General features: G+C 41.0%; 1 protein-coding gene across 17 annotated transcripts in view; it reads right to left on the bottom strand.

Moving 5' to 3' along the window:
- The window catches only part of TJP1 (tight junction protein 1), a 318,209-nt gene that overhangs the window by 113,845 nt on the left and 185,805 nt on the right, over positions 1–18,559 (bottom strand). For 4 of the 17 annotated variants that reach the window (XM_007479480.3, XM_056807674.1, XM_056807679.1 and 1 more), the window contains exon 1: positions 4,339–4,478. The exons of 10 other annotated variants lie outside the window; for them this stretch is intronic. In XM_007479480.3, the coding sequence (XP_007479542.1) occupies positions 4,339–4,365 (27 nt within the window). In that variant the 5' untranslated portion in view covers positions 4,366–4,478. 3 more of the 17 variants (XM_007479478.2, XM_007479483.2, XM_007479484.2) reach the window with 3 other exon arrangements.

Genomic DNA, 18,559 nt, shown 5'->3' with positions numbered 1-18,559 from the left:
AAGAATTCATAGACTGCTGAACAAGTTAGAAACAAAGCACCTAGTAACCTGGAAAGAAGCAATTTGAACCCACCATTTTCTACTATAAATAAATTAAGATCTTTGGGTCAAGAACAGCAAAAGTCCTGTTTTTATCTCAAGTAGCTGGCTTCAGAAATACTGTATGTGAACATTTTAAAATCATTTTTGAGTAAATTTATTTTCAAATTCTTTAAAGGGATCATTCCAAGACCTTTTACAATAAGCCAAAAGGATATAAAATTTAGCTGGTTTTTCAGCATATCTATCTTTCCATGAAGCAGTTTTCAACTCCAATTTGTCAGAGATTTTAAAATTACGGATACTTTACATGGTGCTCTAATATATTTTAGACATAAAATATATTTTTTAAAATATGAATCTTTAATATGTAGTATCACAAATTCTAAAACTTCTTGATATTTTCTAGATACTGTACCACAGTCACCATTTGTTGTACTATGCCATTTTAGAGTTTCATTGAAGGTCTTTGGAAAAAAGACATTACTGTTTCTAGTGTTGTGTCCTATACTTGTCAGGTTAAAGTTTATTTTGTTGAAATAGAAACTACTAAATTCACAGACTCTAGATCTGCAAAGGCAGGCACTGTCAGTTCATTTTAAAGATAAGGAAACACACTACAGAAGATGAAGCATTTATCCTATGGTCACACAGTAAAAGGCAGTGCTAGTCTATTAATCAAAGTCTAGCACTCTTTCCAAAATGCCTCAGTGCCTTAGAAGTTTACATTAGCACTTCCCTAAACAGAAAAGTAAAGCACAACTAGGAATAAGGACTGCTGCATTGTTTCCAGGCTTTGAAAGAAAAAAAGTGGAATACTATAATCATTTTCCTGCCAACAAAACAGGAAATAGTCATGCACTCTGTATTATAGACCTCAGAACAAGAGATCAGTTTCAATCTCATTACTTACACATCAATGTGGTATTTTTTTGTTTGTTTAGAAACCTGCTGTTTTAATTCACTGATGAGTAGAATGTAGTAAAAATAAAAACCACAACTTTCTTAAATAAAAGATTTTAAAAGCAACCTAAAAAGAACTTGGTTAAGCCTGAAAGCTGCCAAAATGAAAATACATGTATCATATAAACAAAAGCTCTTTCATTCCATGTTAATGAGCACTAAACCACCACAGAACTCAGAAAATTGGAAAACCAAGTGATAAAGAAAACAGTAACTATAAGCAGCATAATAACAATTTACAATTTGGTTTAATATTCTAAATGTCTTAGAATACAAGAAGTTGAAGGTCTCTCAGAGGAAATTGTTTTCATAAATATGACGGATTTTTTAAATTTAAATTTTAAGCACAGTGAGTAGTTTATAGTTAACCCACAATTACTTGTTTGAAATTCCTAAGCACATCATTATATTTACTCATTAGGAAACCCTGACTAAAAGAACAAAGCCAATTATTTCTTTAACAGTCTTATGAATTAAAAACCTATATATAGTAATTCTGAAGCTGTTGTTGCTAAAATAAATGAATCTCATTTGATAAGCTAGACAGAGTAATCAAATGCTATGTAAATCAATTCACTTTTATGAGATTTTCATGTTATTGTCAGAGATGCATTCCCTACAGGAAAAACTTTCTAATACATAATGAAAACTGTCCTTAAAAGTATACAGTAAAATTTTGTAAGCACATCTAATGCCCAAATTCCACTGCTTCTCAGGCAAAGGAGGTCAAAAACCTGGATGCCACTTTAATTTCCATGTTTCCCAGAGATTTCTCTATAGTCTCTAATGATTCAAAGAGTTATAAACAAACCACCAAAAGGGTTTTTCCCAAGTGTGTCCCTGAACTTCAGTGTTCAAATACTCTTTGGTAATAAAAAGTTATCACTATTATTTTTTTCTATTCTACACAGAGAACATTCATGGTCAAAATTAAGTTTGCAGTGCCAGATAAAAAAAGGAACAAATATAAAATAATACACTTCTCCCCTCTCCCAAAACAGCCCAGAAACTTAAAAGATTTTTAATAGATTCCAGAAAGAAGTCAAAAATCCCAAAAGCCCTGAATCAGGAATTTGCACATACTACTTATCAAATCTCTAGAAATTCGGTATGCTTTTTTAGAAAACTTAAAAACAAATGTTTTTCAATAATTATAACACTTCATATTTATAGAGCAATATAAGGTGTGCAAAGCACTTTATAAATATTATCTCTTTTTATGTTAAAAAAAAAAAAGCCCTGTGAGGTCAGTGCTGTTAGCCTCAATAAAAACTTTCTTATAGTAGAATATTTCTCTATCTTAACTATCAGGTACACTTGTATTTTTTTAAATAAACAAACACTTTAAAAGATATTGTAAATGTAGGTTATTTTAAAGATTAATATAACTAAAGTCAAAATCAGTTACATATTCCACAGTATTTGCAAAAAAGGGACTTTCAAGTTACACTGACCAAATTTTAATATCCATCATGAATACAGGCAATGAAAAGCATTCTTTTCAATCCACTATATCCATAAACAGAAGACCAAAAACATGTTAAGAATTTATTCCTCATTCTCTTCTCCCAAAGAAATAATTTCTAAGACTAATGAAAAATATGCCTACAAAAAAATTCCAGTATTATTTCCCTTTCTGCTCCTCACACTACACTGCAGTTAAGTTTAAATTGTTTTCCGCTCCTCTAAGAATGGGAAATGTCTGTGATAGGAAAAGCATACCAAGCACTTTGAATGAAAATTCTGCTGGTTGTGTTTAGGTGACAAATTTCACTCAAATGCTACATACACTTCACTTTTAGGGAGTCGGGGGAGGGAGGGTGGATGCATTAAATTCTTCACAGAGTTGTTCTTATGTTTCTTAAAAGTCAGTCCATTCACTTTTTTTAAGAAGCAAAAGTATTAACTATCAAATGAAACTTCAAAATAGCAAGTCCAAGAGCTAAAGCCAGCCAGTCTTCAAATATACTTCTTTTGATAGTGTGTATGAGCATGTGTTTTCTTTCAATAAAGAAAAACTAACTGCTTTGGCAACGTCAGGGCTTTGGATCCATTCAGAAATGGAAAGCTTTTAGTGCTGTACATAGAAACAAACTGAATTCATTTTTGATTTTCAATTTTTTTTGTAAAAGTTCTTTTTAAGTAACTCAGGAAATGGTCTAAAAGCACAGCATATGTTAAGAGTAAGAACGCACTTGTTTACAGGTGATCCTGAATAATTACATATTCTACTAGTATATATGCAGCATATATTTATATGTGATTATATTTTCAAGTTGGGCATTCAGCTACAGTAAAGTTTTAAAATGAAAGGAAATTGTAAGCAGTGAGTCGGAGAAACTCTTCAAAGCCCGACGCTTGTTGACAAATGGAAGTAATAAAGCAGTCAGGGAAGTCAGCTCCGTCCTCAGCTGGGAGCCGGCTGAGTCCGGAGCCTTATCACAGCCAAGTGAGGGAGCACATACCACAGTCAATGACATCAGATCGAAACTGGCCGGTTTCACTGGGGAGCGGACGATCCTTCCAGCCCCTCAGAGCTCCCACCACCACCCCCCAGACCCGGTCTAGGTTACCTCCCGAGACGCTGGGAGTCCGGCGCCTTCGACAGCACCCCTGGGGTTCCCGAGTGTCCAGCAGGGGAGTGTCCCTTGCCCCAGGGGCCGGCTTGGGAGGGAGAAAGGGAGGATGCACCTGCCCCGGCGTCGCCTACAGCGGCCCCACCCGAGAGTCTTCCCCTCCTATCACCTTAGCCAACTCCCCAGGCCGGTATTTCTTCTCCGCCGCCTTGGCCTGAGCCGGAAGATCGATCCCCGGGTGGGTCTTCTCAGGTCTCCGTCCCGCGGGCACCGTACACCCGGCCGCGCGGGCCGCCCCCCATCCCTTACTCCCACCCCCCCAGACTCTGGCCCGGGCCCCTCCCCCTGGCTTGGGGCTAAAAGTCGGGCCACTCCCCGGGCGGGGCCGCAGCTCTCTGTCCCACTCACCTGGCTCCGCGTCGGGGTAGGATAGCGGGGTCGACGCCCCCTAAGGAGCCGGTTCAAGGGGTTAGGGGGGCTGCCCCGGCACGAGCCCGCCAGAGTCAACAGGTGGGAGGTCCCCTCCCTTAAGATCTGCCAGCACCTCCACATCCTGGCCGCCACCGCAGGGTCCTCGTCCCGTCCGGGGCTCTGCCCCCGACAGAGACGTTCCCAGGCGCTGCTGGTCAGTGGGCGACAGGGAAAAAAGGGAGCGAAGCAGTGGGAGCCTCCCCCGCCTGCCGCTGGCCGAGCTCCGGGCCCTGCCCCGACCCCAGCCTCGCTCGCTCCCGCTCCCGCGCACGGCCCCAGAGCCTCTTACCTTGGCGGCCGCGGCTCTGGCGGACATTTTGTGCGTCTCTCCCGCGCCGAGCGAGGCTCCTCACACTAAGGCAGAAGCTCCAGCTCCGCCACCCCTCGCTCCTCTCACGCCGCTGCCCAAATAAACATCTCCCGGGAGCGAGCAAGCGAGCGGGCCCGGGGGCGGGGGCCGGCGGCGCAGGCCCGGCCCAGGGGGAGGGGATTCAACTTGGACAAAAGTCCCGGAGTCGTTCGGCGTCGGCCGCTCGGCCCGGGGCCTCCCGGGCGGGGTAGGCGAGAGCCGAGGCAGGCTCCGCTGGGCAGTCGGGGCCGGGGTAACCCCGGACTCCTTCTTCTGCCCAAGTTACCACCCGTCTCTCCCGGCAACCGGCGCCATGCCAGCCGGGGCCAGGTCGGCCTCGTCGCTCACGCCTAGTCCAGCCGAGACCACGGCTTCGCGGTGAAGATTCGGACCCAGGCCGCCCACCTCCAGGATGTACCTCCTTCTCTGGTTCTGGGGGGGGTTGGGGGGTGAGGGGGACGGAGGGGACCTTCCGAAACCCGCTTAAGCACAGTCTCCCCGGTGGGAGGAGCAGGGGCTGGGGAGCCACTAGAAGCCGAAGCCGAGGAACCCCAGGCCGGCCAGCGGCGCTCACATCTGCCCTAGCTTACTGAGCATGCCCAGCCCCCGGGCCCGAGCCATGGAGGCGTTTCTGGGGGCGGGGAGAGCGAGGAGGGAGAGTAGTGGGGAGCCCCGGGTTCTAGGCACGCCTGGAACCCTCCAGGAATGTGGCTGCACGGAAGGAAGCCGAGCTGGAGCTAGTTCAAGGTACTTAGAACTTGGAACAAGCACCCAGCTGGAAGCTGGGCTATTGTTCTTGTTTTAAACAAAAAATAGTCCAAGGAGCCTTAGGGGGAGCAAGGATCACTAGACCACCCACTTAATTCACTACCAAAAGAGAAAAAAAGCCCTCTTCGAGTCTGGGCGCTCTCCTTAGGGAATGGATCTCCCAAGTTCTTTCCCTACTAACTAACCAAAAGTGCTAATGGATTTACATGTGAAAATGGAAACATATTTTCTTTTTCTTCCAGAGATAGAAGAGCCACGTGTATGAATGAAGTATTTTACTACACACCCAATCAAGTAGCCCATCAGCCATTGTTTACCTTGATGATCTCTACAAAGGCAGCTTATTTTGCTTTTTAAAATAATGGAAAGTTTTTCTATATTTCAAGCCTGAGACCTCGATACAATTTTCAACTTCCATCTCTAGTTCCTAGTTTTACTAAGGGGGCAAGTTTAATAAGTTGGCCCAGTCTATATGTGACTAATAAGTCTTCAATTCAACCTTTCTACTTAGTTGTTTTCTCAATTGAAAAATGAGGGGATTAGGCTAAACACCCCTTAAGGCCCCTTCTAGCTCCCAAACTGGTCACATAGTTCCCTGACCTATAAAAAGTAGTATTTATCTTCCCAATAGGAAAGGAAAGTTTGGTACAACAATTCATATTAGTGACGCTAAGGAAAATAATTTATTGGAGGGAAGAGATAAAGAAAAAGATGGATGAGTTTATAAGGGGTACAGTAAAATAAATTTTGTTTGCAGTTATATTGAAACAGAAAAATACTTAATAAACAATTCATGAAAAGTATCCAGTATTCAATCTGTTGCCTAGGCCTGTCAGTTTCTGCTTTGTAACACATCTCCATTAGGCCACCTTCTCTCTTGACACTGGTAAGACCTTCTCCATCTCCCTCCTAGACTGTTGCAATAGTCTGCTTTTGGGTCTCCTAGCCTTAAGTCTCTTCCCCACCCAATCCATCCTCCACTCAGACACCAAAGTGATTTTTCCTAAAGGATAGGTCTAACCACCTCAGCTCCTACTAGTCAGTAAGCCCCAAGTGCTTCCCTATTGCCTCCAGGGTCAAATACAAAGCCCTTGCAAAGCCCTTGGTAACCTACCTCCCCCCCTGTTTTCCTCTACAAATACTTTTCAATCCAATGACTGGCCTCCTAGCTGTTCCAGGAACAAGGCAAGTTATCTCTCAGCTCTGTGCATTTTCTCTGGCTGCCCCTATGCTGGGAATGTTCTCCCTCTTCTCTGCCTACAACCTTCTTTCTACTCCCAACTAAAAATCCCATCTTCTACAGGAAGTTTCAAGTGTTTTCTGCCTTAATTACTCATCTTGTATATATTTGTTTGCTTATTACCTCCCCCATTAGATAGTGAAATCCCAAGAGGCAGGTCTTTTCTCCTTTTTTTTTTATCCCCCACATTTAGCATAGTGCCTGGCACATAGTAGGCACTTCATAAATGTTTGTTGACTGACTTATTGAGTATATTACTGTATATAAGGAACTGTGCTTTGAGGCACACAATGAAGATGAATGTTCTAGTCTGAAAAAGTTTACTATCTGGGAGATTAGAGACATGAATAAGGAGTACAAATAACAGGAGTACAAGAAAGACTACCCCAAGCATTGAAAGATTTAGAATGAGGGAAGATAAGACAATAACCAGTTGGAGGGATTAGAGGATGCTTCATGGAAGAGGTAACATTTAAAGTAGATCTTAAAAAGATGTGGGGGGGAAGCAAGCAAAGAGAACAACATGAGCAAAGTAACCAGAAAGGGTGGGGAGAAGCAAGTTCAGGAAACAATAAATTTCCTTTTAGTTGGTTTATTTAGGAAATAATGAAAGGCAAGGCTAGAAAGATACTGTGGAGCCTCTAATGCCAAGTTGAGACTTTTGAGCTTTAATCTGTACAGACAACAGGAAAATATTGAAATTTTTTGAGCAAGGAATTATCAGGACCTAAATTGTACTTTAGGGATATTCATCTCTCAACAATGAATAGAATGTATTCGAGAAAGAAGAAACTAGAGACCAAGGAAGAGACTACTTCTGCAGGAGTCCAGGGAGGGAAAAAAATTAATTCAATACTCCTTTTTTTCAGCAACTTTTAAGTACAAGGCACTGTACCAGATGCTAGGAATATAGGGGAAAAAAAACATTCCCTGCACTCAAAAAATTTACAATCTACTAGTATTAGCAGGGGCTTGAACTAAGCGATTGGGAACAAAAGCAACAGAAAAAGTAATGGTTTCACTATAAATCTTGGAAATGTAATCCATATGACTTGGAAATTAATTGGAGGGGGTTTGGGGTAGGACTAGGTTGCTGACAGACCTGAAGACAGGAGGTCCTGGGTTCACATCTGACCTCAGATACTTTCTAGGTGTGTGACCCTGGGCAAGTCACTTCATCCCCATTGTCTAGCCCTTACTGCTCTTTTGTCTCATCCCAGTCTTAATTCTAAGACAGAAGGTAAGGATTTTTTTTTTAATTTGGGAGTAAATTTTCAAAAATGCTGGACGCTCTTTAGGTGCTAATGACCTAAAGAACAGTGGTCTTCAGAGACCCAGCACTGGGGAGAAACATGGCAACCATGGTACCTTGGAGTTACTGAACATCCTGTAAGGAATCTGGGGAGCCAGTTTCATGGAATACATGGTAAAATAATGTATACTTTCATGAACTATTCCTCACAACCCTTCTAGCCGTCCACCTTGGTAATCTTGCCATTCTTTTTGCTACAGTTTCTTTCCACCTGGATCAATATATCTAGACTAGACTAGACACCAGAAAAGAAAAAAAAAATTCCTCTGGCCCAGGGGAAATTAATCCACTTATCTTTGGAATTCCAACCCTAGGGCCCACCATTTTGACTAGTGTGTAAGCCAAAACCTACTCAACTGGCCCACTTAGATCTAGCCCAAACTACCAAATTCAACAGTACTTCCCCACCCTCTAGTCATTCACCTGGATAATCAATGCACCTCTGGCTCTGGATTCAGTAATCAAATTAAATAGTATCACATTAACATTATTCCTAAAAAAAGGCTGTCAAGTGACAAGAACTCAGCAAATAGAGTAATTCTCAGACACTCCCTTCCCTGACTGCCCCTCCCAATAGGTTTTATCTTCCTCTATTATTAGAAAGCAGACTCCCTAAGGATAATGCACCTCAAACTTATATTTTATAGACCCCCTAGGTGGTACCACTGTAGATAGTGCTGGACTATCTCAGTGCTAATTCCGAGACAAATCACTTCACCTTTCTAGGTCTAAGTTTCCTAATCTGTAAGGCAGGATAAATAATAGCATCAGTCTCCCATAGTTGTGAAGATTTTTCAAGCCTTAAAGTGCTATATAAATTATTAGTAGTTTGTGTTTGTTTCCCCAAACCCTTAGCAAAGAGCCTGTACATAAAAAGTGCTACTTTTTTAAATCTATTCATTTGTTTACCTATAAGCCCTATCCCAACATACTGTTAGTACTAGACCATGAAAAGTATCACTCTTAGGTCCATGTATCAACATGAAAAGATTAAAAGCCACTCCTTGCACATGCAGGTCCCTTAAAAGTTTTTGTTGAATTGAATCGCAAAGAGATGTGCAATCTAAGCTCCCTGTACCACACACACTTGAAATTTAATTCCCTAATATAACTCCCAATCAGGGTCACTTATGAAACTCAGTATAAGTGATGTGAAATCACAAGTGAAGTGAAACCCTGTTCTTTCTAGTCTTTCCCATATATGCGTCATCTTTCCCACAGACTTTCTCAGAGGCTTAATATGTTAGGTTAGTATCTCCCTAGGTCCCAGCTATGTTTATTTCTTACTGAACATTAGTACAAAGGAGATTATCCTGGACACTGAGATGCACATTCCCTTCTCTCACCAAAAAAGTTATCCAAAAAGAATGTGCATTTTGTGCAGAAGATTGAGTAAAGCATAATTTTCACCCATAGCATAATAGCAGTTTACATTTATAGTAGTTTATATCAACTGATTCTCACAACCATCCTAGACTAGGTTATTATTATTATTATTATTAGACAACTTATTATCTATTATCTCCATTACAAATGAGGAAACTAAGGCTCAGTGAAGTTAAATGACTTACTCATAGACACAGGGTTAAGTATGAGAGAGAAGAAATAGAATGGCACCTACTACATGCCATGCACTTTACAAATATTATCTTATTTGAACCTCATGACCTCATGGGAGGTAGGTATCTACTAGTAGAGAAAACTGAGGCAAACAAAGCTAATGAAGGGCCAGCCTCTAACACCTATGGTTCAGTGTCCTTTCACTGTACCACTCATTGCATCACCAATGGCAAAGTGGTGAATGAAACATTATCTTCTATTTCTAACTCTAACTTAGTACACATGCAGCAGGGAAGGTTCTAGGAGGAACTATTTCTGCTTGCTCTATTCATTTTTTCCTAGCCTAGAGCCCACTTCCTCTAGTTTGTCATCATTATGCTTTCATCCCTCCGTTGTGGTCTTGCCACCAGAGTTCCGTCACCAAAACTACATTTCTGTACTACTTAAATCAGTCTGTATCTTCTGAGAACTTTTTTTTTACCTTTGTGTCATTAATCTTGCCCAATTCCAACACACAAATCATAACTTTCGAGTAAAAACATATAGAAGCAGCTAGATAGCACAGTGGATAGAGTGCCAGTCCCACAGTCGAAGACCTGGCTTCAAATCTGGCCTCAGACACTTCCCAGCTATATGACCCTGGGCAAGTCATCTAACTCCAATGACCACTCCTGCATCTTAGAAATAATACTCAGACAGGATCTGGTAAGGGTTTTATATATAAATGGTATCTTATTGTACCAAACCTCTACTATCATATCCTACTTATCAAGTGCAAAATCCTTTATTTACTCATTATTAACTACAAAGTTCAAACTCTTTGACCTGGAATTCCAAAATTTAGCATGTCCCTAATTTTCCAGTTTATCATACTCTCTTCCATAAACTGGAAATTTTAGTTAACCTAAACTACTTTTTTGGGCCTATATGATACCACAGAATTTACTTAATCTCAGAACTGGAAGGGGCCCCAGAGATCATCTAGACCTATGGTACACATGCTGTGGAGGGGCCTGCTTGGAGGGGGCTGCTCCCCTCCCCCATCTCCACATGTGCCTGAAAACATTTCTCCCATGACCCACCCCTCTGCCCAGCAGCCCAATAGGAGTGCTTCTGTTAAGGTCCGGGATTTCACCCGCCACCAAGGAAAACCCATAGACAATGCAATCAGGCAAAGGGCCATGTATTGAACTAGCATGCACTAGTGGGAACTCAGCTAAGAGAGTTCCAAGTTGCTTCTAAGAGGCTGGGCCTTAAGTACTCTCCAGCATGTATGGCCCCCCTTCCAGCCCCTTATTTGCTACATACGATTCTTGGAACCTTGGCAATTTTATTTTATTGGGGTCTTCTTGGCCTTTATCTGGTACCCACTGCAGCTGGGGTCTTTGGCATATTTATGGTTCTGACACTCCCAAGGTTAGGCAGCTCCCTGTTCAGGCCTTCCTGATCTTCCAAGGCTGGGCATTTCCTGCTCTGGCTTCCCTCACTTCCTCTCCCCCCTCCACCCCTCCCCCCAATCTGGGATAAGGGGAAGGCTCACATATGACATGAGAGATGCAGCTTGGGCACTTGTGTCTCTAAAAGGTTCGTCATCACTGTCCTAGACCAACCTGGCCCTGAGAAGAATCCTTTGAACATCATCCTTAACAAGTCATCCTATTTCCAGGCACATAATAGGTGCCTAATACATGTTTATTGATTGTTTGAAAAACCTTCAAAGACCAATGTTCCCCCATCTCCATCTTGGAAACTATGCCTCAAGTCTCAGATTATTGGCCACCTTTTTCCCCAAAACCTTCCCTGATACTCTCAATCAGAAGTCATCTTTCCCTTCTGAATCCTCATGTAACAATGTTTATAGCTTATATAGCTTACATGCATTAATTATTTCCAGTTTGTATTATGATTATTGGCATGTGTGTTATATCCACATATTAGATTGTAAAGTCCAAGAGTGAAGGAGGCTTGTCCTTTTTTTTATTCATAACTGCTCAGTGGGGCCAAAAAAAAAGTAATTTTATTCTTCAACTACTTGCTACAGCTTTTGTTCTTACTCTGTTGAAACTGGCAATTCTAATAGGACTTGAAAAATATATGCTTCTTTGGAAATTTATCTTTCTTATCACAATTAGGTTCAGTTTGAAAGGTTCTCATCTTGGCACCTAGGAAATGTATCACAATTAATTGGGGAGAGTGAAGAATATTATGATATAGTATAAATACAAATAAATTGAATATAAAATAGAATGTGATCAAGGCAAAGCAAAAAATCCAGTTAGTATTATTTTTTTAAAAACTGAGTGTTCACTCCTTACAAAGAAAAAGCTTCCCATTACTTCCATCCCCATTTAGATGTTCCAGTATAGTGTATCCTAAATTTAAAAAGAAAAGTAATTTTGGAGTTGAAATCCAAATATCTTTGTTTAAATTATTTACATGAAAATCAGGTTTTAAATTGTAGGCTTAGTCTCTCAATAAAGGTGAACTCAGGAAATAAATGTGTAAGGGTACACTCAGAGACTAGAAAGGGTTTGCTGACCACATATACATAATAAAGGAAGGAATGTGGCTAGGAAGAGAGAAGATGACCTTGCCTCCAGGGCATAGTTTTGTTGGGTTTTTTTGTTGTTTTTTTTCCCCAACACCTTCTCCCCTCCCCCTACTTATTTGCATTTGAAAAAGTTTTGGAAATGAAGAAACTAGAGGATCCCCAAGCCCCAAAGACTATGCCAATTTGCTACCCGGGTAGCCTCTACTTGGAAAGTAGCTCCGGTGGTGATGAATTCCTGGAAATCAAATAGGGAGCCACAAAGATTTTCAAGCCCTTTAAAAAAAAAAAAGATGCCAGTCTTTGACTGAACCCCAAGGAAAAATGATCAAGAAATAGGGTTTAAAAACTAGAATTGAGTCGGAAAGGTGCTATTTAGCTAAAATAGTGCTATGTATTCCACCTGAAAAAAGTATTATCTTTGGGGTATCGGTCCTCTTCTGGCTAAGGTTATGAAAGAAATAGACAAAACTCTCAGAAATAAAAATCTAAGGTTTCTTTTGTTTTATTTGACCTGCTCTGGTGGCTGGATATATTACCCAAAAGAGCTATAGAAAGCCTCAGGACTTAACTAAAAGAGTATTGATTGAACCCATTCTTCCTATGACGAACTCCAGCTGAAATCAAAAGCTAAAAGCAGAGAGAGGGAAGCTCCAGGGCCTTGATCTTAGTGAAATCCCTCTTATCACTAAACAGCCTAAGACCAACAGTGCTAGGTGAAACCAGCAAGTAGAAAAGCCCGTATAGATTCCATCCCTGAGTGGCTATATATATATATATCATGGAAGACCATATAGGAGCAGTTCCAGCACACATCAGCATCCCTGCGGCTTTGTGAGAGTAAGTTGCCCTAGCCACACATGTTTCCTATGTGTATGTCCCTTCATATATGAGCAGGAATTCTGTCTCCTCCGTTAGACTGTGAGCTCCTAAGAGTCGTAAATGATTGTCTTTTCATTTTTCTTTTTATTCTTAGTGCTTAGCATAATGCCATAGTAGGTGCTTAATAAATGTTTATTGGCTGACTGCCTGACATGTTGATCATGTTTTGTCTCTTTAACAATATAAACAAATGCTAATATAAACATTTTCATAGTTTTAAAATCATGTTATTGTAGATGTGATTTTAAATACACATCGCCATTATGAAGGTTTATTTTATTCTGTGACATGTTCCTCAGAAATGAAAACTATAAAACGCATTATGACAACTACAGAGAATTTCCATGTTCAGATACTCAGGGTTTATATAAAGAGTACAGAATATGTGGAGTCTTTAATTCTTATGTCTATATAGTCTTTTAACCACTAGAGAAAACTAGGGAGAAACAATAAAGATTCCAAAAGAAAATAAAAATAAGGTACAATTTGACCAAGTATAAACTGGATTGAAATAATCACCTAATGCAAACTTAATAGGAAACTGGTAAACCACAACACTTAAAAATACAACTTCCTGTGGGTTTGGGGTTTTTTTGGAGTCTGCAGTTCTAAAATGGAAAAATATTGCATGTGCAAAATCTTTTTAAATCTCAGAAATAATTGTTTATTGGAACAACCCTGACTACTTGCATGTATATATAAACATATTTTAATACAAATATATACATGTTTAAATGAGCTTTTAAATGGTATTATTTATTTTGTCCTTGACACGATTCTGCTAATGTTCAGACAGAAATTTGGAAATTTAAAAGCTAAATAAAAGAGCACGTATCTTAATATAATCAAATATAAAATGTAGCAGAATCTGACACAGAAGAAAATATATATATTATAGTATGTTAGAACTAACATAATTTTCAATCAAAATGCCATCACCACAATAACAACAAAAAACAGTGGGGCAGGGTGGGAAATCCACCTCTCTCCTTTGCTACATATTTTAGAATTCTACAAGTTGTCAAACTATTTTTACTCTTCTATAAACTAAAACAGTACAGGAATAATCAATACTCTTACTCTTAAACAGTCTACTTTTCTTCACCGGGGGAAAACAGGAGAAGTCCTGCACATATATGTGGGTAGAAAAAGAATTTAATTTGGATTAAGTGGAAGCAGTTCTGCATGTAACTACTTTCCTTAAATAACAGAATAGAGAAATAATCAGTCAGGTGTATTTAGTCAGGGAAGGTTGCATGAAAATACTCTGAAGCAGATTTCAAAGAAAGAAAAAGGCATGGATTAAAGGGAAAAGTGAGGTAGGGAGGTGTTAGTTCAGTGGGGGGTCAGCAAGATGAGGTTGGTAAAAATAGTGTCCTTATTAATAAAAGGTGATGTTAGAAAAATATTATAAAAGATAACGAGATGAGAAAAATATATGGGAAGGAGGACATGGTACAGGTAAGCAATTTCTGGATAAGCTTAAATGCTAGGCATAAGAATTTCAATTTTATATAATAACAAGGACCCTGGGGTAGGAAAATTTGATAAAAAGAGTGTTTGAAGATTATTTTACCAATTATGTTTAGAGTAGATGGGAGTGGGGAGAAATTTCAGCTAAAGACCAAATAAGAGACTGTTGCTGGAAGTTAGCTAAGAGATTAAGAAAGCACAGACTAGATTGTAGAAACATAAAAAGGTGGCAATGGAATCATTCTGACACTGGTACTGATTCTTCATAAATAAAATCAATATTACTGCCTAAAAGCTCATTTAAACATATATATATATTTGTATTTATACAAACACTAAAGTGTTTTTAAAACTTTATGATTTAACTGGCAGGAATGCTCCTTCCATTGATACAGCAAAACTCGTTCACATACCATGGTAGTAAGTCTTCATGAATGACTGTGAACAAGTCTAAAATCATCATTCTGATGGCCAGACTATTGCTGAGGAGCCTCCACCAATCACAGGACAACAGATACACAGCATTATCATTACATAGTATGGTACTGAGAGCTGTTCCAGCGTGGTAGGACCTGACAAAACTTGGGATCCCCTAGAATAACCTTAGGCACCCAGGATCACATTCTAAGCACACTGAGCCATAGGAGTAAGACCTTAACAGAGGTTATTCCATTCAAGGTTTTCTTTCCCTGGGACCCTCTGTCCTCCATTACATCAGCTTCATTTCTAGTAACTTCCTTACAATCACAGCCAAGGCAATGGGCCTGCTGTCCCACTGATGCAGTTTTCTCTGGCCTATCTCCATTCTAGGCTTCTTTTGTTCCCTTCCTACAACTTCTGCCACCCAAAGATCTCTTTTAAAGTGGGGAGGGGTCCTGACTCATCTCTACCAGGAAGTTTTATTTGACTCTTAGTTACTTCTTGGTCCTGTGTTCCCTCAGCTTACATAGTCAGCTTAATTATTTATACCAGATACATTTTAACCTAGTTCATAAGTTGCTTTGTAAAAGTTGTTCTGTGAGTTTTTCATCTTCCCAAACAAATCAAAGCCTTTTGAAGATGATATTTACTGTTAACATGAAGTGAGGTGAATAAAAGAAAAGCCAACCATGATTCCAATGTATATTAAGTAAAATGATATTTTCCATTTAAAAAAAAAAACTTTCAATGATCAATACCAATTTCTTAGTGCATTTTCTTGAAATAGAAAAAATTCACATCTACATATAGTATTTTGGGGTTGACAAAGTCTTTTTCTCATAACAACCCTGGGAAGTTAATAAAAGTACCATTTCCATTTTATTAAGGAAGAAAAGGAAGCTCAGAAAAGCCACAAACTGATTAAGAGCAAGTACTCAGACTCAGTTCTGCCTCTGGGCCAAAGCTCCTTCCCATTATACAACAGGATACTCAGTAGTCTATGTCAGGGGCAGCTAAATGGCACACTGGATAGAGCACCAGGCTTGGAGTCAAGAGAACCTGGGTTCATATCTGGCCTCAGATACTTCCTAGCTGTGTGACCTTGGGCTATTCATGTGATTAAGCCCATTTACCTACCCTTGCCCTTCTGCCTTAAGAGTTGTTACTAAACAGAAGGCAAAGGTGAATGGCAATTAGTGAAATTGCTTTTTTAAACTTTATTAGTAAAATAAAGACCTAGAGACCCAGGTATGTCAGTTAGGGCCGGACGAATGATGTGAGAGTTAACCAATAATGTTCCACACTCAACAGACATTTTTCTATAAATGAAAGAATGGGCAAGGAGGAAACAGGAAGAGAGCCTTGAAAGGAGTAACCTCTACCAGAGTCTTACTCTAAAGCAGGATTCTTAAACATGTTTGTATTGTGGACTAGTTTGGCAGGCTGGTTTTTAAAACCTATGGACTCTCCGCTGATCCCCTTCGCTTCCCCTCCTATATATACCACCTGAAGTCTATCCAGGGCTAGGCCCATGGACCCCAGGCTAAGAACTGCTATTCTGCTGCCTCCTTCCGGTGTGAGCTTGAGCTTGGGGTCCTTAAAATCATGCTAGGCAAGGAGAGCCACCAAGCCGGAAAGTCTCTGGTACCAGCAGGCTCAGCGACCCCCTCCTTACTACACACAAGGCACAGGACCACAAACAAAGAGAAGCGTGAAGTCACGGCCTAGAGCTAGAAGGAAACTCATCTGGTCCAGCCCTCTTATTTGGAAGAGGAGGAAATCGAGTCCCAGAGAGTCCACAGTCACACCAGATAGTGTCAGGTGGGATTTGAATCCAGGTCCTCTGACAGGAGTCAATGCTCTTTCCACTCTCCCCCACTGACTCTCTCTTTACCAGCGGTGGAGAAGGGAGCAGTTTAATTTAGATGAAGCCATTGTCTGTGTCTAAGTCAGTCACCTTACACTGATTGGGCAACTATTAAATCCACAATATTGCTGCAATACTATTTTGAAATGAAATGGATAAAGGGTTTTCTTCTAAAATTTTGCATAGGTGCCAAAAATTTGTAGCTACTTCCATTATAGGCTATGCCCAAAGGGCAAAGGTGGGTGGATGAGAGCCGCTTTTCTCCTTCTGTACCTTCTGTTTCTACCCAGCTGACCAAAGGCATGAGTCCCTGGAGAGAGGGGCCAGTGCTCACCCCTTCCAGGGGTGCCTGCTGTAACCCAAGCCTCAGGCCATCGCCCAGCCACACAGGTAACCAGGAGCACAACAGTGACACGGAAAAGCAGCATCAGATAGCATCTAGCCTACGGAGGGAGAAAGTCAATGCAATGCCATTGAACAAAAATGATTTAAACTCTTACTATGTGCAAAGCATAGTACAGAGTGCTAGAAGAAACAGAAAGCCAGGTAACATTGTCCTCATGAAGCTGACAGGCTGGGAGAGGAAGATGGAACATATGCAAATAACTTTGAACATAGAAGAATCTGTGAAATATGTGAAATGTGCATAAAACAGGCACAAAGGGCTAGAATAAAGTCTTTGCTGCCAGGAAGATCAAGGAAGGCTCCATGAAGGAGGTGGCACTTGAGGGGGGCTTACAGAGGTACCCAGGAATTTAGCAAGTGAAGAGGCGGTCACTCCAGGCATAGAGAAAAGGAGACATGACGGAGAAGGGAGAAAAGTAAGGAGTACAATAGAGATAATGAATAGTTCGCTTTTGGCCATCATGTTGGTTAATCAAGTCTGACTCTTCAGGACACCAAATGGAGTTTTCTTGGCAAAGATAAAGAAGTGGTTTATCCTGTTCTTCTTCAGAGGATTAAGATAAACAGAAGTTAAGTGATTTGCCCAAGGTCACACAGCTAGGGGGGTATCTGAAGTTGGATTTGAATTCAAGTCTTCCTGACTCCAGGCCCAGGGCTCTATCTACTAAGGCACCTAGCAGTTTCCAAGGCAAAGAGAGATTAAGTGACTTGCCCAAAGTCACACAGCCAGTAAGTATTTGAGGCTGGATTTGAACCCAGGTTTTTTTGATTCCAGGCTTATCCATCTATTCACTGAACCATCTAGTTGCTACTTTTGGACCCCTATAAAAGCTTAAAACTTCACATTAACACTTTGCCCCTGTTTTATGCACATTTCACATACTCTTTTATGTTATTTGTGTTCCATCTCCCTCTACTAGCCTATCCACTTCAGGAGGACAACATTATCTTAACTTTCTATTAGCGTTCTGCGTCCCATACAATAAGGGCACAAATCGTTTTTGTTAAATTGTGGTGTGGGCAATCGCTATCGTGTGCCGGCTCTGAGGCCTGCCTGCACCATGCCTGGCCCAGAATAAACACTTCATAGATGTTGACTGATTCACCAAACGGTTCTATCCCATATGTAGGCTGTATGTGACTTACACCACGGCTTGCTGATAAAAGCCAACAAGAGCAGAAGCCCCCACTGGCGTTTTAGGCTGGATCTGAGCTCTGGGGCAGCTCTAAGGCTCAGGAGGGATGACCAGGGCAGTGGCAAGGCCATCTGAGCTCTCCCGTCCCTCAGGGCCGTCCTGTGTTCCTGAGGGAAAGCCTCTGGCCGTCGCTGAGGGTCAGGGACAGACGGAGGGTATCACAAGGAGAATGATCCAAGGCTAAGGAGTGTGAACGCCTCAGGAGAATAGGGAACCAGTGAAAGGTTTCTGAGGTGGCACATACGTAATATCTTCCTACCCTCCGTCATGATAGCACAGTGTAGGAAAACTTATAAAAACTTAGAAAAATAGCCCAGAAAAAAACCAAGAGAGTGACTGTTGACGGAACAGGTTAGGGTAGGTGAAGGAAATCGAATACTGTTGTACTGCAATAAATGACAGAAGAATCGTTTCAGAGAATTCTGGGAGGACTTGTATGAACAGAAAACAGTAGCGAGCGGAACCAGAAGGGCATTGTAAAAGATGGAGG

The sequence above is a fragment of the Monodelphis domestica genome, chromosome 1, assembly GCF_027887165.1.
Source record: "Monodelphis domestica isolate mMonDom1 chromosome 1, mMonDom1.pri, whole genome shotgun sequence".
NCBI lineage: Eukaryota > Metazoa > Chordata > Mammalia > Didelphimorphia > Didelphidae > Monodelphis > Monodelphis domestica.
Note: the sequence above shows the minus strand (reverse complement) of the source record. Positions and strands in the feature narration are given on the sequence as shown.